Genomic DNA, 26472 nt, shown 5'->3' on the forward strand with positions numbered 1-26472 from the left:
TATCAGTACTATCCTGTCATAACAACAGACAAGAAAACTACTGAATGAAGAAAACCAAGGAGGGGGAGAAGTACTCCTACTATTCTTCACATCACAGAAGCCAACAATGCAAAAATACTTTTTTTAGTCCTTACCAGGACAGTGAGACTGAGATTGGGTAGGGTGGGAGAAAATCCCCAGCCAAGACCACGGGGCTTTGTTCTAAACAGAATTTTGATGCCTTGGTTCTCCTGTATTATTGTCTTGCAATAACAAGCTCAGCAGGAATCAAGCACAAGCTATCTTTACAGAATGCATCCTGCAACTAATGCAAAAAAAAAGCACAGAAGTTCTGTCCAACGAAGTTTATCTGCCACACTTAGAGCTGCCTGGAAAGGCATGTGAATGGGAGTAAAAACAATCTGATCTGTATTGGTTTAACTGTTGCTTAAGTCTAACAGCCACAGAGATGCTTTGGTTTGTTGCGCAGTAACTGTTCATGCACCTGCACCTCCAATAAAGAGCATGTATTTAAGGCGCCAGGAAAAACAAGTATCTAAATTTTGCTATTATTCTAATAAACTGAGTTTAACAAATAATTCTCTCCCACAAGTCACTCTTACCTCAAGAGTGAAAATATTCCTTTGCCCAAAAAAGCCTTGTATGTTACTGTGCATAAAATAAGACTCAGAAATGAAAACACATATCACTTTAGCTGCAAGTCAGCAATCTTCAGCATTACTTCAAAAACAGAAGTAAAAGGCTAAGGCTATCAACGCAGAAGTCATTTTCAGAAGATTACAGAACAGAATACTGCTGACTAACACAGAAGTGTTAGAAGCCAAGAATCTTCTTCCGGACTAATGACACACTTAACATGTTTTTCAAAGTATCAAATACCAGGCATATTTTCCATGTGGAAAGATAATACTTACCTGGCCTGCTTTACTAAACCTGTGGCCAGCCAATATCATATGAAACGCAAACTTTCTAACCATGGGACTTCTCATGTTTATAAAACAATGGGCTGCCTGCTCCAACAGGAGTGCACTGCGAAGATCTGAATCCTGTTTAAAAGGAAAAAAGAAGAATTAGCCTGAGTTGAATAAAAACATAAAAGGCAACAGTGGCCTTGTTTTAATGGTAAGAGGGACAGTAAGTTGTAAGAGTTCTGTGAAGCCAAAGATTCTTTTATATGCAAACATTATATACGTATGTGAGCATACAAAAATAAGACTAAAAGTATTTTTCAATAGTGTTCAATACCATCATGTTTTTAGTTCTTCTAGTGAAGAATATATGAACATGTTTCAGTATGAATAACAAAAGAAATATTTTCTGCTTTTTCAGTTACTCAAGCTACGGTTTCAAACACCAGCACCTCTGAAGCACTCTCCTACCTTTCCCCTCCCTCCCCCTGCAGATATTAAGGCTAGAATCAAAAAACAAGACCTCTAACAGGATGACAGAAAAATAAAGGGAGCAATGAAACTTGGTGAACTTTTATCACATGAGCCTTTTGAACCTATTGATTTCTTAATAATGTACAATTTCTTTCTATTACGCCCTTTTCTTCTCCTGCCAAGACTCAGCTATATTACTTTAACCAATAAGAACAGAATCTACTTGATTTTACCACAACTGGACTCCATGCTATCAGTGATGTTCAAGTATATATCTTGACTACAAATATACTCAGACACCAAAGCAGTATCCTATGAAGATTCTCCTTGCAACTACCAAAATACACCACAGGCATACTACATGCAATTTCAAGTTATAAAACGATTGTGCAGAGCTAATAGTATTTAAATCCCTTGCTTAAATATCTTAGGCTGCTCTCATAAGCACTGGTAGCAAGCTTAAGTTGAAAGGGCAAGAATGAAGCTAGAGAAACACTTGAGAAAGAAAATTACACAACTAAACAGATTTATTCCACGCTTAATCTGTCCCAGGAAAGTCTCAGAAGCACCACATTTGGTGCAGCTGGCAACTAAGTCAGAACTACCAGTTACACTTCTCTCCAAGCTACAAAGGAGATGCTATACTATTACTGGTATTACACTTTTCTTCACTCCTTTTCAAGCAAGACAATTTCTGGGTTAGAAGCTGATTCCATGTTTAATTTCCACCAATTAATATCACAGAAGTGTAGGGTTTCACTTACACAGTAAGGCTCTAATGATTCATATGAGCTGAGCTACAGTAATGCCTTAGTTGCTTAAACTATAGAGAACTTCTGATTATATATGGGATAGCATCCATTATGGTTCTGGCAAGCCATGCTAATACTTTTAACACATGAGTTCTTAAGCTACACCATCCAAGAGCTAATCAGATGTCAAAGAAAATTAGTTAAGCCAAAGATAACATATTTAGCATGGTTAAGGAAGTCAAGCAAACCATTTGACTAGAAAAATAATAACCGTACTAGTTCCTTCACTTACAGTGTAAACAGTTTTCTTCATTTCCTGCTCTATACCTGCTCATTTGCTACCTTTGGCTAGAAAATATTGTAGGAGAAGAATCAGAAGGTAACCTAGAACTGTTTGGGTAAGAAAACAAATACAGAGAGGGCAGAAATGGAGAAAGCTACTGAGTTTTACCTCACTGGTTAAACGAATCAGAAGAGCAGCTGCCTCTGAATATTTGCTTTGACTTTTTAAGATTTCAGCACTAAGCAGCACACAGCGTTCAGCCAGCACCATGTTCCTAAAGTAAAAACATACATGTATTAATAAATATTTATCAAAATAAACCTCAGAAAACTTTTCAATTCAAATCTTACTTATTTTCTACACACAGCATCAGACTGAGGTTCTGCCGCTTATCCTTCTTAAAGCAAAATACATGAAAGTTCACTCCCCACAAAACAACCACATACAGATTGACACATTAAGTGCCCTATCCCACTATAATATGAGCTTCATAAAAGCCAAAGCTGGACAGCATTTTTGAGAACAGTACTGTATTTATAAAAATACCAACTAAAATAATCTGATGAACAAGAAGTCCAAGAGTTAGAAGCAGGTTGTACTGGCAAGTTGTACCCGGGTACCAGGTGCCCACCAAGCGGCTGTATCACACCCCCTGCTCAGCAACACAGGGGAAGAAGATCAGACTAAAAACCTCACGTGCTGAGAAAGGGACAGGGAGATCACTCACCAGTTAGTTATGGGCAAAACAGACTTGTTTGAGGGAAGATTAAATTAATTTATTGGCAGTCAATAACTGAATAGCACAGTGATAAAAAAAAAAAACAGAAATAAAACACCTTCTCCTGACAAATCCTCCTTCCCAGGCTGAAGTTCACTCCCAACTCTTCTACCTTCTCCTCCCTGCAAGCAGGGCAGGGAAATGGGGAAAAGGAGTTGCGATCACTTCATAACATTTCTCCTACGCTGCTTCTTCCTCCACATCCTCCTCCCCTGTTTCAGTGTGGGGTCCCTCTCACAGATACAGTTCTTCAAGAACTACTCCAACATGTATCCTTTTTGTAGAGTCCTTCAGGAACCAGTGTGGTTTCTTCACAGGTCACAGTTCCTGACAGCAACTTGCTGCGGCATAGGCTCTATACAGCCACCTTCAGGGTATGTCCACCTGCTCTGCCATTGGGACAGGCTGCAGGGTAGATCCCTGCTTTCCCATGTATCTCTGTGGGCTGCAAGGGGAAAATCTGCTTCAGCATGGTCTTCACCACAGGCTGCAGCAAAGCACTGCCTTCTCCTGACCTTGGTATCAGCAGAGCTGTTTCTCTCATCTTCTCACTCCTTTCTCACAGCTGCTGCTGTAAATGGTATTTTTACCATTTCTTAAGTGTATTGTCTCAGAGGTAACACCAGCACCAACACACCCAGCTTGGGCAGCAGCCATGTCCATTTTGGAACTGAGTGAAAACTGATTCTGCCACAGGCAGCTCCTGCTGTCTTCTCACAGAAACCTTCCTTGCAGCCACCCCACTATCTAAAAATCCACCATGTGAATTCAGTACACAAGTCCAATAGGCATTCTGTTAAGAACAGCCCAGATCTCCTCTCATGCTATCCTAGATATGTTAGCTTATCTTACTCTTTAAAGAGTTACCATTACTCTGTGATCATCTGGCACTATCACTGTGCAGGGCAAGAAAGTTAAGCCACCAGATCTTTCATTGGATCAGTACAAAAGTAAATAACATACTTGCAGATATCTCGATAGGTCTGAATTGCTGTCTCCATATAATGAGCAGGATATGGCCTAGGAGCTCCCGGCTGAAGAAAAGCTGATACTGCTGCCATTTCCTACAAGAGAAATTCAGTACTGTCACTGTAGTTTTTTCAACAAATCATAAGCCTCAAAAGGCTGAGGAACATGTTTCAACAGCTACTAGATTAAAGATCTTCATCTAATCAGTTACTGGCATATAAAAGTATCCAACACACTATAACTGATAAAAGGTTTAATACAACAGCCGATTTATGGCTCTGCTTATAATTAGCCACACAGCAGCCAGAGAGTTACACACAGAAGTCTTTGCAGTTGACAGTACCCCCAACATCGTGCAGAAACATTGATTCAGTACTGTTTTACAAATCCAGAAGAATTTCCTACTGCAGGAGCAATCTTCCTGATAAAGTAGCACTACCATGTATTTTAAGATGAGGACTGTTTTTGAGTTTTGACTATATGAAATTACACTATCAGCTTCCAAGGAAGCTCTAGTAAACACGCAGTCTGAAATTTTACTTCTTTTTCCATGGATTGAAAACATGGTAGCAAAGTTCTTCTGCAGAAAGTAAAGACTAAGACTAGCATATTGCAACAAATTCATAATTAAGACTGCTTCTATTCATTTGGAAATTAAGATTTCTTAATATTTTTCTGATTATTCAGATTATCCAAATGCAGAGCAACTGTCTGAACTGTAAAAACACACATTTATGTAAAAGTTTTAATCAAGATGCAAAGGTGTACAATAATGCCTCCACAGCTCTGTGAAGCAGAGTTTCAAATTTTAGCAAGTTAACCAGACTAAAGTTTACAAAATGTATCTTCTAAAAATTGATCAAATTACTCATTTTCCTCCAGTACACCCATTTATCTTGTTGAAAATTACTTTAGTCATAAATAAATTCTTAGGAGGAAATAATGAATGAGTATGTGTTTAGAGTGGAATTCAGTTGTAATATACTCAAAGTATAGCCTTCAAGTCTTAAGTCCCCTCAAAATAGGTACAATACAATATTTATAGTGACAGTGTCTTGACTTTCTAGCAAGTAAGTATTCTGCCAAAGCCTAGAAGAGATACTATAAAGCTATTTTATATCTGGCTTTGAGTTATCAGTTTAAAGATCCATTTTTCTGGAAGTTGCATTCCAGGTTTTCTCCTTTCCATACTTTAAGAATTAACTCTCCAGTTTTTAGTCACACCTTTATTGCCTTCATATAACAGCAGAAAACAGATTTTACAACACTTTAGAGTTTCTTAAAGATATGCAGCAAATTTGGGGAGATCCTTACAAACTTGGAGGTGGAGGAGGGAGATTGCATTTTGTTACCTTCAGACAAATATTAGAGATTATTAGAAAAAGTTCACAGAATGTTCATGTTATGTGAAGTACCAACCAGTGCTCCAGCTGCATAAAGCATTGCCTGATCATTTAAGAAGTCTTTCTTTGCTGTATGGTAACAGCTATATGCAAGTTCATAGTGCTGCACCAAAAAGCACAAGTCTGCCATTTTCCGGATTTGAAGCTCCGGTGCTTCTGGTGGATACCTATAAATACAAATATTTAAATTCAAAGTCATCCTCTCTCACCTTAATATCTATTCACAAAGTAGTAATAAAACCTGCATTGCTTCAGCCTTGCCCAAAAACAGCTAAGGAAAGTGAAGCTGCTTCCTTTCTGCCACTGGTAGCTTGGTTTCACATCCTACTTTCTGATTAACAAGATTCACTGTTCCAGTAACACTCAAAGCAAGCATTCCTCTTAGCCAAGAAATACTGAATAGAGTTTATAACTACCACTGAAACTGCTCAGTCAGATTAACCATTAGAGCTAAGCACAGCTGTATGAGAAGGGAAAAAAAAAAAGACTTTGACTGTTCACTTGGCTGTAAGTTATTTCTCCCCATTTTTTTGAAAGAAGTAAGTCCACTAAAAAACTATGCTTTATGCCAAAACACTGTGCAAGTTCCTGTCCTCTGCAAGCATCAATCCAACTTTTAGTTAATCCAATATATATATGAATCACTTCAGTAATAATCAAATACATTTTCACAAACACTTGTGTTTCAAATGTTGTAGGAAGTAAATTACACTTACGAGTTCAAAACAAAAAGCTGGAATTAGCAACATTCTGATCATGAATCCAAAGACACACAACACAGACATTTGAAGCTGCAGGTGCATGTCAAGGGCATTTCCCTTGACTAGATAATGACCAAAAATTATTTAGACTTCTGTGGTAAAGACAGTTGGAGAGTGATTTTCATGATTATACATCCTAATTCACAGAGGGAAACTACCAAAAGCATACAGAATTAGTATTTTGGTAACACTTAGAACCTGGTTTTAGTGTATACTAAGATGCAGGTGCACTAAGTATGAAATTCCCCTTACTTTAGCTCTTGAACATATTACAAAAGCAATACACTCAACACTCTACTGGAGTAAATTGCATAGTTACATAAGCAAAAACACCTAAAGATGGGGTTTGGCTGCAATGACAAGTGAAAAAACTTGTACAAACTTGTACTTGTATAAATCTCAAAAGAATCCCTCGTGGCAAACCATAGCTTCTTTTTATTACTATTACTGTTAAAAACATGTGCTCTTATTAACTTAGAAAGCTTCACTGAAAATAGAGCAGGCAGATGACTCCACAAACAGTTTATTTTATCCCCTTTTTCTTTAAGTTCTGCTTCTCCTTTATTGCGCATATTTAGGCAAAGTACTTTTCATGACTTTTTCTAATTAAAGTCATTCACAACACTCTGGTTTAGTTCACACTACAGAACACCACCATCAAATAAACACAGGCTTTCCCTCCCCACCTAAAAAAGGTACATTTACAGTTTAGATCTAAAAATAAGGACTGAGATTACTTACAGCAAACCAGAAGTGTTCTTGAGTTCATTTATACTTTTCTCTGGAACCTTGCTGCCACTAAACCATTTTTTAGTAGCAGAAAACAGAGATCGGCTCAAGCCTTTCCTGGATATTAACTGGAGAAAGACATTGAATTAGAGCACTACATTGCAAAAGATCTAAGTTAAACTAATATAAAAAGCCAAGCTTCATTATGGCTTTGTAAATTGTTTTTTCCTCCATAAAACAGAAATAAATAAAAGGAGTAAGATAACTAAGATCACACTTCTTTAGAATTAATCTCTGACACTGAGATAGAAGTTGCAATTCACGTATCTATTTCATCTCAGACAGTTGAGGTTCATATTCTTTCTGTAAACTGGAGAAATATCCATCTTAAGAACTTGAACATTTGATACATCTGTTTGAAAACTAAATTCTAAATAATTAGAATATCTAATTTGCGGTAGCAGTCCAACTTAAAATCTAGACTAAGTGCATACTACAAGAAAGAACCTTCTGTCACCATCCACATAAAGCATTATCACACCATGAACATCAATTTCAAGTGTCAAAGGTATGAGCCACACCTCCAAGCAAAGTTACACAACTTTATTCTTTCAGATAACTTCCACTTAGAAGGAAACTTCTGCAGGGAACTACCACTCCCATTCTATAAGGCAAACTATATCACTCTTAAAAGGCAATTTTAAAAAGCGGAACATCTCCATTTTCCTACCAGAACTAGGAGCTTATCCTACATTCCTGTTTGCTACACTTTATGTAACCACTTCTTTTTAATGTTTCTTCATAAAACTTACTAAATGTAAATATGGTCAGCACATACAAACTCCCAGAAGTAAATTCAAGGAGTGAGCATTCCTTACAGGGCATGATCCTTAGTATGAAAAGCCCTCATACTTAAAACTACAACTTGAATAGACAATCCAATCAAAATAAAATCAGAAGTCAGATAATAGACTGATATTTGAGTCCAAGACTTAATGCTAAATACAGTAATTTGATTGCACTAATGTAAGTCAATCCATCTCTGCAGTTGTTTAAGGGCATATAAGAGTGAAACACTTGTAAAAGAACTGCGATGCAAATAACTTTAATGTATGCACTTGACTTAACATGGACGTGATATTAATCACACTTCCAAAAAATCCTAGTTTGAGAGAAGCATATTCCCTGCAAAAACTGCTAAGATCAGAGTTACACGATTCAGGGTGTCCCTGCATTTTTTTCCCTGTCAAGTAGCAACTGAAGGATGCAGCTTTTTTTGCAGATGATTATCGATTAAATGCATTTCTTAAATTTAGCTGTGTATTCTGATGTTGAAACACAAAGTCCATTTTGTTCCCCATGCCAGAATCGTCCAAGAGAACAGAATAGTAAGATTTTAGGGTCAAGAACAGATTTTCCTGGAAACAGTTCAGACAGGCTTTCACCAAGAAGCCACCTTGCACTGGAGCTGTTGATACAAATTAGTACTCATTTTTTTAGATGACAAATTGAGCAATAATGAGAACTTCAGTTATTTCTCTTAAATCTACTTACAGTTTTCAGCAAGAGCGTTGAATCATTAGAAACAGAAGGAAGTAATACTGTCAAAACAGATGTTTGGATAACTGGATTTATACCCCAACCGTTTTTCCTTATAGCACAAAGTATTTTTAAGAGTAAACCGACCTGATCATTGAGCTGTCGAATTGTTTTCTCTATGTGTGGCAAAAGTCCCCGAAATGTGAATTCCTGTATGAACTGCCTAATTCGATCATGATCTGTGAGAGTTAAACAAGCACCATGAGGTGTCCCAGAATTTGACTTCTTCGAGTCTTGCAGCGATGTAGAAGCTTTCATGTAATCAGTGCTATCCAAACTGCCACTGGGATGATCCAGTTGAAGGGGGTGAGTCTTAAAGTTATTTGACAAGCCATCTGTTGAAAGATTGAAACAAAAACTCCAGTAAGTATAAAGTCACTTAAACATTTTGGGTTTTAAAGATCATTTTTACTAACCTACTTCAAAGCTTTCCTTACTCAGAACTCTGTAAAGCAAAGCAATTCACCAACTGTTCTACACTATAGATCAATGCTGAGCAGGCAGCAGCACAGCACTGAGTATTGCATCATTCCTGAAATTCGCAGAAAGTTCAAGGAATCTCAAGAATTACAACATGGCTAAATATGTACGGTTTTGGTTCTCAACTACAGTGCAAAAAAAATCTTCCAGTATGCTGACTAATATCAACACTGAAGGAAAACTATAGAAACATTAAAATCAAAATAAAGCATTCATGAAAGTTGGAAATGCAGCAATTACTACAATGGATCCATTGGGTCCATTATCTTTTTTCCTGCTTATGTTTTAAGGTTAAAAAAAAACCTAAACAAAACAAACATAATTTTCCATGTCCTTCCAAGCAATCAACATGTAAAACAATTTCCTCCGAACTCCATTCAGTGAGAAGGGCTGCTGACTACTATTGCATTTAGCTCTCTGAAATAGACTGAGACACTGCTTCATTCTAAGACTTAAGCAGTTCTCTTATTTATAAGAAAATCAGCTTGCCCTATCTGGCACCAAGCAAAGCTGAATTGTGAAAGCAAATCCTTAACGGATTTTACTCATGAAAAGTAAAGCTGAGTTTGTAAAGTTCAATTAGCAGCTCCCAGACTACATCTGGTCTGCAAGGCCTTAGAAAGATGGCAACTGTAGGCTGTCCTACACATGCTAGGTCTCCAAATGCATTTCAGGTGGGATATGAAGGATCCGGGCTGAGGCAGGCCAGACAATGCAGGGTACCTCACTTTTTCCCTATTTGATAATGCCTCTCATCTGAATCCTACACTGTTATCTGAATTATTTTTTAAGGGTGCATTAATTTCCACTCAATTTCATTTACTATCCTCTCCCATCCACAAGCTGAGTTCCAAGGCAAGTGCTTCCAAACAGCCTACAAACTAAGCACTTCCCTGACGTTTACAGATTTAATACTAAAACCAAGGACCAAAAAAGCTCCAAAACCTCAGCTTCCAAGTTATAGCAGAGGATACAAACCAAAACTTTCATTATTATGAAAATTGACCATTTAATCATATGTAATTTTTACTAATTACCAGAGTTTGCAGACAGTACGTTCAATCTTACAAAATATGAGCCCAGTACATCATTAGCCATCTCATTAAGGAGATGCCACCAATCCAGTAGGGTCAGTACCACAGCATTTTACTTTGAGGACACCTAGAGCATTCAGAAAACTATTACTCTGAGTTCCCTAACAAATCATCTAATTAATTACTGTCCAAGACACAAGACAACCGGTTGTGTAAATGCTATAACATCGAGGTTTTCATAAAGTTACAAAGATACCTTTAATTTCACTGTCTATGCCGTCTGATATCAAGTGATCAGTATTCTTGTTTGAAACAACAGTATAATCTTCATAGCAATCCTGCCAGAAAAAGGGGGAAAAGAAGTCAGAACTTTAAGACTACTCAACCACATACAAAAGTCAGTAAACAGTAGCTGTCAACTTCAGTAAGTTAACTGAATTACTACAGCAGCATGTTTGTTCATATATATTAACTTCTCAAAGTAGTTTCTGAGGCTTTAAGAAACTGTCTTATTTAAAAGACGAAAGTTATATTCACCAAATGAAGCAAATACTTTCTGACTTGCTCAACTAGCTCCCCTGTCAACCAAAGCAACTCCAACTCTTACACAGCAATGCCTACAGCAGCAAAAATATATTCCCTAAAGCAGATCCTGAGTAAGCTCACACACACACAAAAATCTATATTGCACAGTTGACGTGGGCCAGAGAAAGAGAAAAATGTATTTTTAGTTTATGGTGGGCTATAACTCACTGGTCCTCTTAGCTTATAGAATATGAAATGTTTTGACTTTCCAGTACCAGCTACATTTGGTAAAGAAATACGATTCCACAAACCTTTTAATCATAAGGAGCTATAACTGCAGGTCAGTCAAAAACAAACTCAAAAAAAAGTATTTTTGGTTCTAAAGCCAAAAATACAGACATTTATGGCAAACTCAAAACACACTATCACTTGCAATCTTAGCAGATGACAGACCAGACTAGACACAAAAAGTTATCATAAAAACCACACATACTCCCAACAAAGCAACACACCCACACTATCTAGTGAAGTACAGAAGACCCAGGGAAAAAAAAAATTAAGAGTGAAGAAGACAAAAATGAAGGTTGAAAGTTACTATGAACAGGACACTTTTGAGGTTACCTCTTACAGCTCTTAAGGCATAAGTATTATTTCTGTGCAACAGTCAGTCTATTTCAGACAGTCCAGTATTTCAGTGCTCCTTACTGTCAACTTAAGTACCATAGAGGACAGTTCCTACTGAGGACTCATCTTATGCCCTCACAAAAAGTCATAGCTGCGTCAGAAGTATCCTGACTGCCTATTAGCTCATTCTGTAGAAACACATACATAACACTAAGGCAAAACTTAATGCAACCAAAAAATATGGACCTTAAAAACTGTTTTTAGAATACTGTAATACCTGGTTCTGGATCGTGTTTTTCTGAAGGTACTGACTCCAAGGATCTGGTATCTGTTCATCTGCTCCTCTATTAGACACTCGAGAATTTATTTTCAGCAAATAGCAACCCTGAGTTCCATACCTCTGTTTCATCTCTTCATAAATGGAGTCAGCTCTGAAACAGTACAACAACATTTATCCTGTCTTGATATCAAACTAACTTTAAAGTGTGTAGCGCAACAAGCTATTTTAGACTATTATTCATAGTGCTTAAAAGGAAAATTCTCCTATTTTTAAAGCAATCTGTTATGCAAGAGTAAAACTGAGAATCTTTGACAATTAGTTTAGCAAGCTAGCAAAGAAAGCATCTACCCCAAAAGCCAGGACTGATTCATTTCATTTTACATGAACACAAGAAGATGATCTAAAAATAATACTTTCAAATATCTGCCTTGATAATAGCATACTGGCTAATGGATCCTGTTGCATGTCTAATCTCAACAGAATTTATCAATGCAAACATTTTGGTCAAAGAGCTCGCTCATCTGTAAGCTCACTGAAGACAAATGACCCACCTCTGCTCTTCTCCTGTGCTTACATCATGCAGTAACACATAATATTTGAGCGTGTTTGGTATAAACCATTTAGGATACGAGTATTCACTACTGTGCTGAATCCGATGTTGTTCTTGCGACAGCTTCAGAAACTGCTCCACAGGGTCAGGTTCACTAGAAGAAACTACCAGCATACCTGAATTCATTACTAAGGACATATACCCAAAGAACACAGGGACAACCACTGTTCACAGAATAAAATAGGAAGTCTATAAAATAGAATGGATGAGTACAATACTTAAGCACATAAAACGTGCTATCACAAAAGTATGTGCAATCAGAATTCGGCCTTAGTCTCAATAAAAAACAATCAGTTAACTAACATCTGTAAAATGAGATGCAACAGGAGTTTGCTCCAATTCTGACAGTGAATCCAAGTTTAAGCTGCTATGTGATAGCTCATTTAAGATTTCAGACAGAGACGAGACGTTCACATAGCAAACACGTAGCTGAAATTCATCCCCACTGTATTTTAGCTTTCAACTTCCAAGGAGACTTGGGGCTTTATCACCTGAACAACAGTGATAACCAGCGTTCATAAACACAGAAACATCACAGCACCTGAGTAAAAAGCCGAAGTGTTCAGATTTTTACCTCAATGCAACTACACAGTCATTAATAAGGAACATTCTGCTCTGCTACATCTACTCACCAAATCAAAAGACATTAACTCAGAGAAGCCAGAAAGCAAAGTTATACTTTAAACATTAGTAAATTCAGAAGTCAGAATCAGTATTTTGCAAAGTTAATTCTGCACAAGTACGGCCATTAACATACTTTTCCATCATACTGAAATTATAAGGTTCAGTAAAGAACTAGGAACAGTGTCATGAAACCTGCAGCATCATAATTACTGTAAAGCTAAACACCAGCTACATCATGAAACAGTGATTATTTTCAATTTCCCTGTAGACAAGCAAATTGGGCCTAAGCTTTGGTTAAAAAAAAAAAAAAAAGTGAAAGCATTCAGGCATTGTTCCAGTCTTTCCAGACTTCTTTTTGTCCAGCACAGCTCGAAGTTTACCAAATTTCCAAAACATCCTCTCCCCAACCTCCACCACTCCACCACTCCATCTGCTTACAAAAAGCTATTAAAAAGCAGCAGATGCATCCCAAACATACATTCCTCCGTTGCAGATAAGGGACAGTCAAGAGATACATAAAGAGCTACAGCAGAAAGTGTCTTAGGATGATGGAGTTTTGTTTACAGGTATTGGCTTTGAGCTCACTTTGACACCAAAGGAGTGTGTGGAGAAGGGGGAAAAACCCCAATACCAACAGCACAAAAAAACTCAGGCCAAACAACCACAAAGAAAACCCTGATGCCCTTATGAAATCAGTCTGTGTAGTCAGACAGTGAAAAAATATACAGGCTTCCAATCATAATTGAGAAAGAGTTACTGCAAAATTTTCAGTGTCTCCTACATTACATTTTGTAACAGCCTTCCCCGGAGCTGTCTGTAACACTCAAAGGATACATGCAACATAGTGGTTTAAGAATTCATGATCTGATGCAGGCATGGACTGAAGAAAGCACTCTCTGTAAGACTCAAACCACGGAGTAGTAGCTGAAATACACAATAAAATAGGAAAAATTAGACTATTAAGTGAAACTTGTTTACCCATTAATGAAAAGGAAGTATGAATGACTACACCTAAAAGTAAAGCCTGCAAACTCTGACAAGGTTTGCATGGCAAGGGAAAGAAGGGGAAACAGTCCAAGGTGAAAGTGTTTTAGTATTTACTACACAAGTAAGAGAAACAGTAACACTTGAATCAAATCCTGTGAAACTGAATAGCATCTTAAGCATCACATTCGTAGGCTCACATGTATTCAGTCCTTGTTAAACCAACTACTCTTTACCACTCCTTTAAACACCCACACACTTGGCAAAGAAAGAAAGAAATTCTTCTAACAGTCATTGAATTTCCAGGCTAGGGATGTAGGAATTAACCAAGAAACAAAATTCATTTTTGAGTATGTAGAGGAGCTAAGGACTACCAAAACTCTATCCTGCCTGTTTTCTCTAAGTGTTGACTTGGCTTGACAGCAGTTGCTTTCCCATGGCTGGCTAAAATAAACAGCTCAGCCGGCAAAGATCCAAGAAGGTAAAACCTCAGATCCAAGCTGTGCCATTAATGCCTTAAAATTTTAACCTGCCATGTTCAACACCCTTTTACAATAGGGATTTCATTTTCCTAACCATAACAAATCAAGGGAAACAAAGGATGTCTGGGACATCAAAAAAAATATGTGAACCTAATATTGCCCATTTCTTTCCACTCCAACTATGGGTCAAACAGTGAATTACTATTTCTTCTTTTAAGCCTGTTTTATGCCATCTTAATTCTCCAACTCCTTTCCCTTGAGTGGGAAACGGACTCCAGAGCAAAATCAATCCACTTTCAATAACCTGATTTCACATTGAAGTAACTGGAATCCACAGTCAACTCACCTGCAAACTAGCGAACAGTAACTAGTAGAGAAAAAAAAATAGTAAGAAAACCTGAAGGTAATTTCCTTATATGGCCCCAAAAAATCCACATTGGGACTTTAGTCCCATAAAAATTTCTAATACTTTGTAAAGCTCTCATGCACCCCCTCAAAAAAACCAAGCCAAGCCACCACCTTGGTTTCTTAAGCTAACTTTAGGAAACAGGTTCAATTTTATGAATTTTATGTTAGAACTACCTTCTAGGGCATTCATTTAATGCATTTTGCTTAATCATACATTGTCAAGACATCTTAAATAGGCTTCAGACACACAGAAGTCAGATATAGTCACACAAACTCAGTCTAGCAGTCTGCACATCTCACATAAAAAAAAAAGCCTAACAGGAGACAAAACTTTGAGCTTTTGATTACAGCCTTTCTAGAAACTGCTCTCTGAGTACTCATCTAGGATATAAAAAGCTCTTGGCTTTACTGAGTCCTGCATGTAAACATGCCAACTATTTAAATTAAGGAAAACACAGCTTGTTATTATTAAAAACAAGCCATAAGAAAGTGACTCACACATTTTTCACAAATATAACAAGCCATGCAGTAACTCAAGTTCAAAGTAAACACTGTTTAACAACCTAAGGCAGAATTTTCAACCACATTGTAGTTTCAAGCACTGTCTTCAAATTTTCACTTCTGTTTTACAGCTGAATCACAGCAAAAGGAAAAAAATCATGTGTTTTTTAAAATCTGACAATTACAAACAGGGAAGTACTACTTTGTTTTGTGGATTGGTTCCCCCACCCTTTTTTTTCATTAGGCCTATTAAGAACCCTGGAAGTGGCCTCAAAGGCAACTAGATTCCCTCTACACAACCACAACATTAACAGGATTCACTTGAGCATTTACAGGGCTGTAATCACTTATCATAGATACTTGATAAACACACACCATATTCAAAATAAAAGCAGTATTTGAAAACCATTTCACAACTGTAACATCTCATAACATGTTACAGCAGTGCATACCAACACTGTCATTTAGGTACCCAGATCTGTGTTTTGCATTTTTCCAGTAAAACATTTCCAGTATGATGGAACAGAACTGAAGTTTTGGCAAACTTGTTAACGTGTTCAGAACTTGTTAAGGAAAAAAAAAAATTTAAGTAATATTTGTACGTAACAGCTTAAAAATGGAAAGTCTACTTCATGAAGTTTTGTGCTCTTTAGACATTTAGTAGGATCTGAACAGATCCTACTGAAAGGACAGCTATTATTAACCAAAGGCATAAACTATTTAAAATATATAAAACTGAAAAACATCAAAACCTGGCTCTTACAGACGACGACACAGAGCCTTGAGAGGTCAATAACCAACATGGTTTGGTAGCAGTAAGTCTCATAAACTACATAAAAATGCATGAGAAATCTTTTTCTTTTTTTTAAGGGTCATACTCCAGAAAGAATGTCAATATAGCAGAGACACTGTGCTCTAAGTACAGTCAGCACTTGAGTTCCAACTTAAAAAGTGTTACTATCCCCTGAGAAGGAAGTTCTCTAGAGAAACAGAAAGGACATTTGAAATACAGCATAGTGACAGTATACAGTTCCATGGGATCAAACAATCCAGGGTTTTTACAGCATCAAGTAATTTACCACCACCACCCTTATTGATTGTATGGAAAGATCAAATGATTTTGATTAACAAGAGTAGAAATGTGATTAAAAGAAAAATTAAAATCACCACCACCACCGATTTTTCAGTTAGGGGGAAAAAATGAAGGAACACACATCTACGTCCAGAAAAGTGCTAAACAGTTGTAGCAGATGGTAAGGAAAGGTGGATGGGGCACATGGAAAAGGAGTAAAGGGCAATTTGGCAAATCGGCACCAACCACAAAAAAATACCTGAATAAAACGTGGATGTGTTCAGTTCCATCAGTGTCTCTTTCCAATTACTGTACCAAGGAACACTAGCTTTAACTGAGCGATCTGATAGAAAAAACATGATATAATTATACTAAAAAGGGTCAGATACAAACACACTCTTGGCTTTTACACTCTGGTAGTGTGAAGTAGAAAAAATCTACACCATGCAGGCCCATGAGGAGCATTGAAGAGATTTGACTCCAGCCAACCTTAATCAGGAATATTTCAGGCTCCTTAACATTTGACAGTGTACTTTAATGGAAATCAATATTAATTTCTAGTTCAGCCCCAATGCTAGGCTCAAACAAAAATGGAAATTCTACCAAGTAGCAACGATTTAACTTGTATCTAGATGTTATCTCTATTTTACTAGTTGAAAGATACTCGAAACCTAAGGCAGTAACTTGTGAGATTTCCCAGCCTACAGTACTAGTTAAAAGTAGCTGAATACATTAGCTGCTGAAAGTGTTGCCCCAACATTCTCCTTCATCTCAATCATATTCCTCCAATGCCACATGCCAGCATTTATATCACGTAGCCCCGAATAAACACAGCCAGGGAACTGATCTGGCTGAAAAATTTTTTTCTTCTCTCAAATAATTTAATTCTTTAGTGGGATCATTTTTCTTCACTTTCTACATACACCAGTACATGGGAGAAGCAGGCATGGCTGAACATAAGCAGCTATTCAGCAACCAAACAAATCTCTCAGCACTAGACCACGGAACTATAAGAATATTAAACAACACTTGTAACAAAGAAGGATTACAAACAATTAAATCAATACAACACAGCAGTTCCAAAACTTCTCAAAAAAAGAGCAGGATCATGACCCCAGAGCCAGAAACAGTCACACCTCAGCTTCTTAAACAATGTTGGTGTCTTTCTTCAAAACAGATTGCACTTGATCATCATTAAAGATTAAGGAAATATAATTTAATATCATTATCCTATAAAACTAATTCAGTCCCAAAAAAGAACAAATTAAAGAACTGATGAGAGTATTTCACATTTACATAACAAATGATTATGTTCTGCTGTCAGGAATGAATGCATCCATTGGTTTGAATAAAATGCTCTAAGAAAGTTGGAAAAAAACCCCTAAATGTCTCAGTAAATACTCATAGTTGTCTAAGCATAACGGAACCCCACTTGGTACTTCCTCATATCCTCTTACACTGTAAGGGGACACAAGTTCCTTCATCAAGAACACCGTCACTGTTTTGTGCTAAACCCCTGAAACGGGGTTCCATTGAACAACAAAGTTACGACATGAATTTGTCTTTCTGTGTGATCTTAAACAGCTTATACATCTCTCCTCCTGTCAAATAAGCATATAGCCAGTCTGAATGGAAATGAGAACCTAATCACCGAGAGACAGAAGATAGTTACATATGGTAATTTGTACATCCGAGGCTCCAGCAGCAAATATGGAAAACAAAAGGAGAGATATTTGCTTCTGTAACTACAAAGCAAGGCCTAGTATAGCCACTATTTTTCTTCCCTTCTTTCAATACCTCACTTCTAAACTGAGGTCATTAGAAACCTTACGGAAAAGCCTCTTCACTGAAACCATTCTGCTTGCTTTTTTTTATTTTCTAGAACTGAAGTAAACTTTCCATCAGAAAAAAATTCCATAACAAAATGGCAATTCACCGATATGATGTATAAACAAGGGCAAAGAAATTGAAAAAGATGTGGAGTTTTCAACAGATCTTAAAAACAAGAGGTTCCCAGGCTCAGGTCTTTTCCTTTATTACCAACACTTGACACCAAGTTGAAGATGTACCTCGTAAATTAGGTATCAAAGATGTAAGAATTATGCCATTTTTCCATCATCAACATAAAAAAAAAATCTACTACAGCAACATCAGTTAGTAGTCCTCATGAAGTTTTATCAGTCTCTTGCTATAGCAGAGCCAAACTCTTCACTGCAGGCTGAACTTTAAATACAATAAATTACGCATGTTTAAATAGGGCAGTGCATACATGCTTTGAACTAAGTATGTGCTCAAAGGCTTTAATGGATTAGGGTCTTAATTGGGAGGAGTTTCATCTTCTCAGCTCCTAAGATGAGGTCTCATTTAGCAGTATTCACAATGCCTCATCCCTTGGAGATCTGAGAAAAAAACATTTTTAGAATACTCTAGTCATTTTGACAGTGAAATATGAAGGACAAGTTTCATACAAGAAAGAAAAAAAAAAAAAGATAACAAATCAAAGGAGTCACACACCTTTCCTCATAATCTTTTCCTTAAACGTTTTATGACTTTATCATAAAAAATAAAGGAAGCCAGAATAACTAACTTGATAAAGCTGTACCTTAGTACCAACACTATAAATAAGCTCTGATATTTATTCAGCCAAGTGCAACAAGTCGCTATATCAGTTTTGTAACACAAAAATAACACAACCAAAGCATTGGTAATTGCTACATTAAAATAATGATTTAACACAAGTTCAGAAGAATTTCAACATTAGGAAAACTGAAATTATTAATGAAGCTCAACTACTCTTTCAGCATTATGTAAAACCAAAACTATTCAATAAATCCAAAGTTTCAGTAAAAGCAATGATTCAAAACTGATCAACTCTGAATAATTTTAGTACATGCCATGAAGCTGAAATGAAGATTAGAAACCTTACAGCTGATTCCAGTTTACATTATGAAAAATACAATATCATTACATACCACTGATGTTGAGATCATAATCTCCAGCTGTGATCACATTAGCTACCAGTCCTTCAGCAGGCTGACTGACAGACACAACATCATGCAAAAGTTTCCGAATGGCACCGGGCTGAGGTGGGTGAGTGATGATGTTGTTGACAGCAATCTTCAAATTTTTAATGATGTGAAGCTGATTATTAGGATCTCTCATGTGAACTAAAAAGGAAAAAAAAAGAGGATTTGTTGAGGAGTGTAACAGACAGTTAAAACAGTTGTCATAAATTAGTCTTTTTCCAACACGTTTTTTCTTTAAAGATTGCTCCACTAAACTTCTCCATCATCAATTTTAGATCACAGACCGTAATGCCTGACTACCAAAAATGGAGGGGGGGAGGGTGATAACTAAAAATTACTTGATGCTCAACATTAGGCTCATCTAGGCATTAAACAACAGCGTAAGAGCTTGCAAGAATATCCACTCCATCTAACACAGTACGTGCACGTCCTACACTGATGCACTCCCTTCCTTGTGGAACATACCAACTTTTGTGGAAAAGCTATAGGAACCATGTATGGATTTCACACAACACATCATGTTTCAAGGAATCACCCATTTCCGAGAAACCCCCGGCACACAAATAAACAGCATTTAAGAAACTTGACAGGGATAACCTAGTACTCATTCATCCAAAATGAACGTATCCTAAAAGACAGGATGAGAGAGTTGTGGTTACTCATCCTGGAGAAGAGAAGGCTTGGGGAGACCTTAGAGCAGCCTTCCAGTACCTAAAGGGTGCTTGCAAGAGAGCTGAAGAGGTACAAGGGCATGTAGTGACAGGACAAAGGGGAAGGGTTTAAAACTGAAAGAGGGCAGATTTAGATCAAGAAGAAGTTCTTTACTGTGAGGATGGTGAGGCATTGGAACAGGTTGCCCAAGAAAGCTGAGGATGTCCCAACACTGGAACAGTTCAAGGCCTGGCTGGATGGGGATGTGAGCAACCTGGTCTAGTGGAAGGCGACCCCGACCATGGCAGGGTGAAGTTAGAACCAGATGTTCTTCAAGGTCCCTTTAAACTTAAACCATTTTATGATTTTTAGTACTATAGCTTCCTTTGTAGTATCTTTGTGAAAATTGCTCCCTCAAGCCATCTGTTTTTAAAAAACTACTCACGACATTTTCAACACTCATTACAATTCTGGTCCTGCTGTGATTTTTTCAAGTAATTTTACCCTATTTCAAACCACAACCACCACCAAGCAAGCCAGGTTGTGAATGCAGGCAGGACACACTGACTTACGGCTGCCTAAGCCACCTGATGCTACCACGTGCCCCACAGTACAGCCCTTGACTCCTCTGCATTTTATTTTCACAAACTCCTGTACAGCACATAAAAGGCAGCACAAAGGAATAATCTTGTTTTCCTCATCTTTTAACTAACCACAGAATTCACACCGTAAAGGTCTGAAACTGAGTATTCAATTTGCTCCAGCCTGGAAAGCACTCCACACCTTTTCTACAAGGCTCTTCAGAAGTAACAAGTACACAGCTAAAGTCAGATCACACTAGATGTGCTTACAATCCATCTTAAATGTTAAAACAGATTTCTAATGTGGTTCAAATCTTGACTGGCATAGTTCTGCCTTCCTCAATCACATATTCACCCAGCGCTCAAGCTTATGGGAAAACAGTAAAGCAAGTTAGAAAACTCGTCCTGCCAAAAACAACCTAAAAATGTGCAGGTTTTTTCAGCTCTAAGTTTCAGACTGAACTTGTACATCATAAGGCTATATCAACACAGGGAAGGGCAATTGTGCTGGCTAAACTTATTTCAGTTCAGCATTTCTATCAGAAACCTGAAAAGTTGTTTTGGGTGGGGTTTTTTTCATCTTATTACATAGGTAAATTATTGACCCTACTGCCATATAATTACTGAAATTACCAAATGTAAAGGAAGTGGCAGGAACAAACAACTACGAAACGAGTTTGCCTTCACCAGTGCAGCTGTAACACTACAGCTCATCCTTGCTGTCTGTCCTAAAATATAACAGCCTTAATAATGAAGAGCAACCACACTTCCATACAGAACGCAGATGACATCTCTGGTATATGTTTATTGTGAAGGACTGAAAAAACAGACATACTTGGAACCCCAAAAAGTGCTTAATACCCAATAAAAAATACCTACTGTTACACATTTCCTACAAGTGTTTGTAAGATCATTTTAGAAAGCACTTTGCTGAAAATGGCAGCAGTAGCATATATTAGAACAAAAGCTTTCTCATCAGAAATTGAAAATGATCAGATGCTAAGATACACATGAACAAGGAATTCCTAACATCACACTAAGCTCGAATAAGCACAGTGTTCCCATTATATTTCCTTACATCTTGCACATATTTAAGGCTTAGAATCAGATAAAGTTATCAGAAGGTCTCCCTCCTTATTTTTTTTTCTGTTTTTTAAGGTCAAACACTTTGGTTTAAGAGTAACCAATGCTTAAAGTGACAGTTGCTAATTGACGTGTATGCTGTAATTCTCCCTCGCACAAAGACAGTATTAGTTCACAGAATGTTTTTAAAGTTTCTTAAAAACAGGATCCTATTTTAAAGAAAACCAACCTATACATATGTATATTTGTTATATTAGGCATCAATTGCTACTAACAAACAGCCACAAGACAGCCACTTTGAGAATAAATATGAAGGTATAAAATCCTCCATATACTTTTGATTTCCTTTATTAAAGGAAGTTCAAAGTTTGAAGAGGATTTTGGTTTTGCTTTCCTCTAAAGTCAAGATTTATGGGGATAGTAAAGCTGTCCTTTCACTTTTTTAAATATTTCCCCTTCACAAACAGGAGGTGATTTACTTACAGAAGTCAACAGGCTAAAAATTACAGAACAGAGCACTCTGCATCTGTGCTCAGGAGGTTCTACCATCGTAGTGTGCTATACTGCAAGGGTATTTTTGGCTACAGCAACATTAGCAAGCCACTGATAGGCCAAAGTGATGAGTAGATTAAATACTGATTTGTGCAGAGGGTGGTCCCCCCAACATCTACATTACATATCTTTGTGGGGTTCTACTTGAAATTAGATAGAATCTGGCCTCCTTGGATTGAGCAACCTCAGCAGTGTGTGGTTTTACACTGCCTGAAGAATCAAACAATGTTCTGGTCCTTCACATCTCTTAACACATGTAGGACAACTGATATGTGCACAGTAGAGAGCTCAGTTCCTGTTTATCAGAACTGTTTTGAACATTTATCAGAAGACTAACTTCAGAACTGCACTGCTTCTCTAAGCAAGAAGGCTGATGAACACGCAGCCTTCAGCTGGTTCATAAGCCGTGTAATTCCTAATTGCCAACAAAAATATGTATTGTAACAGGACTCTAAAAATACAGTAGCAGATCCATGACTGAGCTTTTCAGGTTATAGAAGAATTTAGGAAGCAATGCATGTACTTAAAAGTTTTGCATAAGTAAGGCTTCTAAAGAGATGAAATACCAATCAATCCAATTTTATGTTACAAATCCAATGAAATAGCCACTAAGTAAAGAGAGATGGATTAATTTAAAATGAACAGCATTTCACACTCCCGTAAGAAAAACTGTGCTTAGAAATGAAGACACCAAAACAGAACTAGAAAATCACAGAATTGTTATGATTGGAAGGGACCACTGGAGATCATCTACTCCAACCCTCCCTGCCAAGGCAGGGTCACTCCAAGCAGGTAACACAGGAACCATCCAGGTGGGTTTGGAATGTCTCCAGAGAGGGAAACTCCACAACCTTCCTGGGCAGCCTGTTCCAGAGCTCTGCCACCCACAACAGAAAGAAGTTCTTCATCATGTTGAAGCAGAACTTCTTCTATTTCAGCTTATGGCCGCTGCTCCTCACAGAATCCCAGAACAGTTATCACCATAATATCACAATCATACATAATATGAGAATAATAATCATAATACAACCATAAGCAGTACAACACACAGTTGTGGAGGTATGTCATGCACACACATTCTGCTGGACCACGATTGGATCATTTAATCATGCCTTTCTTGCTCTCTGTCCTTACCCTCACACATGCTGCTTCCAACACAAGAACTTACAGACAGCATGCAGTAACATTTCTTCCACGGAGCAGGAAGAGGAAGTCACACTTGAAGTGAGGAACTGGAGTCAGGCCCGTGGCCTGCTGGATCAGAATACACACAGAGCAGTGCAGTAAGAAAAACCCACTGTAGAAGTTTCACTTAGGGAACACTGAGGATAATTCAGGTTTGCAAGTTCCTTAAGTGTCACAATAATTGGACCAAAACAGTTGCAACTAAGTAACACAAGCATTAAGTATCCTTCAAAGTGAATGCTTCACTTTGAATAGTCTGCCTGGTTTTGTTTGCTAGATGCATTTTGAGAGCCTTTCACTAAAAGAAAGAGATAATTAACTTCAGAACTCTAAGGATGTGAGCATCTGCATTATTTTGATCTCTGCTGCATTCTCACTCATGAGTGTTGCTATACAAAATGAAAAACACTTATAAACAAGTTACAGTTGATAAGTTACTAAGATTCACCACAGAATTATGGCAGATTTTTAACACAAAGTAGCTTTTAAGCTGTTGCCATTTTTCAAAAGAGAAATGCAAAAATCTGCCGAGAATGACAGTACGAGCTTCTTTTTCTTTCCTCAGCACATGACATGCAGAGGCTGAAGTCTGAGCTACATGTCTGTCAGAAACTAAATCGGACAAATGTCATTGCATCACTGTTCTGACAAGCAGTTCTTTGCAAACTGCTGTCCTGTACACTAGTGTAATGAGCAGCAGCTTGAAACGCATAGCTTACTTAAATTAAAAACAAAAAAACCCTCAATTCCGGATAGTAAGTTAAAGCACCATAGCTAAAAAATCCTATTGTTTCTCTTAAGTGGTCAATCTCCAGTTTTCCTGATGCTTCACGTGGTCATTTTACCGATGCCACATAAGCAGCTCGATTCCTATTCACAGAAACATCAGCAAAAAAAGTATACCGGATAAAGCTACATGCGAGTGAAAGGAAAGCCCTGCAACTGAAATTACAATTAATGTTTCTGAAAGACTGGCCGTACTTTCAATGCCTGGGTACCGCAAGTGTGAAATCCAGTAGAGTCTGCAGCAAGAGTCAGGCACGAGTACTACGGAGGTTAACAGCAAAGTGGTTTTAAAGGAAGACAAAAATCCGTCTGGAAGAGCTGAATTTACAGACCCCTTCCTCTTCAGCCATGGGATGTCTCCAGGAGAAGCCAAACTTCCCAGGTTCCGCAGACCGAGTGAAACTAAGCTGACTTAACAGCTGTCACCTGCGACAACCCCGGCAAACGCGTGTCTCCGCCAAGCCTGTCAGGGCTCCAGGTGACACCCACCCGGGCGGCCGCCGCCGCGGGGCGTCGGGCCCGTCCGCCGGCGCAGCCCCGGCGGGCACAGCCGTCAGGGACCCCCGGCCCCCGGAGGCCGCGGGCGGAAGGGAGCGGCGGCGCCGCCTCCCCCGCCCCGTGTAAACAACGCGCTCCGCTCCCGGCACCGACCTTCCGAAGTGAGGCGGCAGAAGGGCCTGACCAGCTCGGCGAAGCTGAGGTTGTTCCTGCGGGTGAGCCGCTCCGCCTCCTCGCTGCACAGCGCGGCCACCAAGGGCACGAACGAATCCTGGATGAACTCCTGCACCGACTGCACGCACTGGGCCATTGCTGCTGTTGCTGCCGCCGCCGCCGCTCGGGGCCGCCCGAGACGGCCCCGCTACCTTTGTCCGCAATTCTCCGGATTATTCCCTCCCTCCCTCCTCCCTTGGCCGGTGTCTGCCCGCGGCTCCCGCCCCGGCCCCGCTCAGCGCCCGCCAAGCGCCGCCATGTTGCGCCTCAGCCGAACACCTCGGGGAGCGCCCGCTCCCGGCGGCCCTCGCGCCCGCTCATGTGATTGGGCGAAAGGGGCGGCGCCGTGCCGGGGAGGGGGAGGCGACGGTGGCCGGCCGGGGGGGGGAGGAGCGTTGTGTGCTTCCCCCCCCCCCCCCCCCCCGCAGCGGGCAGTTGGTGCGGCCCGGGAGCGGGCGGCGGGCCCGTGGGATGCTCCGGGGCATTCCTGGCGGCGGGAAGCTGGTGTGGCGGCCAAAGCTGACCCCCGCAAAAACAGTGCTGGCGGTTTTGCTTTAAAAAAAAACCCAAACAAAAAGACCAAAAACAGCAACAAAAAGCGCCAAAATGACCACAAAACAGGAAAAAAGAAAAAGAAGAGCCCCAAAACAACAAAAAAGCGCGCCAAAGGAACCACAAAACAAATCAAAACTAGAAAATTTAAAACAAAACAAAACAAAATCCCCCCAAAAAATCGCCAAAATTACCCCAAAACAAAACGGAGGGGGGGGAACAAAACAACAACAACAAAAGGGTGGAGAGAGATAAAAAAAAGGGGGGGAGAATAAAGCATGCCAAAATAACCCCAAAACAAAGCAAAACAAAACCCCACACACGTGAATAAAACTACACACATAGACCCCCAGAATGGTTAGCCATAAAGTAAAACACAGGTTCCACTTTGATACAAGGAGAAGCTTCTTTACTCTGACGGTGGCAGAGCCCTGGAACAGGTGCCCAGGGAGGCCATGGAGTCTCCCTCTCTGGAGATATTCACACACCTGGACGCATTCCAGTGTTACCTGCTCTAGGGGACACTGCCTTGGCAAGGCGCTTGGACTGGATCATCTCCAAAGGTCCCTTCCAACCCTAACAATTCTGAGATTCTGTTAGAAAGAGTTGCTGGGGTGTTCTCTGGCAGATCTGTCAGTGCTCAGTTGTAGGCAAGACATTCAAGCTGGGCAAAATAACTTTGCTTTTTGAGATTTGCCCATTAAAAGCATGATATTAAACAAAATCCTTTTGCACAGTGTGGTGGTGGCTGCCCTGGCAGACTCCCTGGCACCAAGAAGCTGGTTTGTGGCGGCACAAGGGCCGGCATTTGGCCCCAAAACCTCCCCCAAAGGAAAGCAGTTCTGTCAGTTTTATTTAAAAAAAAAAAAAAGGAAAGAAAGAAATAAAACACCACAAGAACAACAACACAACAACAATAAACAATAAAAGCAGAAAAAAATACCCCAAAACCCCAAATAAAACCGCAAAAAACCCACACAAAACCCCCCAGAATGGTTAAGTGATGCATGGGAGACTGCACTTGAACATGAGGAAGAACTTCATTACTTTGTGGGTGAATCTGGT

General features: G+C 38.9%; 1 protein-coding gene across 4 annotated transcripts in view; it reads right to left on the reverse strand.

Moving 5' to 3' along the window:
* The window catches only part of TRAPPC8 (trafficking protein particle complex subunit 8), a 53057-nt gene extending 27921 nt beyond the window's left edge, over nt 1-25136 (reverse strand). For 2 of the 4 annotated variants that reach the window (XM_048286471.1, XM_048286470.1), the window contains exons 1-12: nt 24796-25135; nt 19253-19447; nt 13668-13757; nt 12151-12325; nt 11597-11750; nt 10427-10508; nt 8744-8991; nt 7070-7185; nt 5584-5734; nt 4159-4259; nt 2586-2691; nt 915-1046 (exon numbers count right to left, since the gene is read on the reverse strand). In XM_048286471.1, the coding sequence (XP_048142428.1) occupies nt 915-1046; nt 2586-2691; nt 4159-4259; nt 5584-5734; nt 7070-7185; nt 8744-8991; nt 10427-10508; nt 11597-11750; nt 12151-12325; nt 13668-13757; nt 19253-19447; nt 24796-24952 (1707 nt within the window). In that variant the 5' untranslated portion in view covers nt 24953-25135. Of the gene's footprint in view, nt 1-914; nt 1047-2585; nt 2692-4158; nt 4260-5583; nt 5735-7069; nt 7186-8743; nt 8992-10426; nt 10509-11596; nt 11751-12150; nt 12326-13667; nt 13758-16539; nt 16624-19252; nt 19448-24795 lie in introns of all 4 variants that reach the window. The other 2 variants (XM_048286468.1, XM_048286469.1) reach the window with 2 other exon arrangements.
* Nucleotides 25137-26472: the final 1336 nt, after the last annotated feature.

Source organism: Corvus hawaiiensis, chromosome 26, assembly GCF_020740725.1.
Source record: "Corvus hawaiiensis isolate bCorHaw1 chromosome 26, bCorHaw1.pri.cur, whole genome shotgun sequence".
Taxonomy (NCBI): domain Eukaryota; kingdom Metazoa; phylum Chordata; class Aves; order Passeriformes; family Corvidae; genus Corvus; species Corvus hawaiiensis.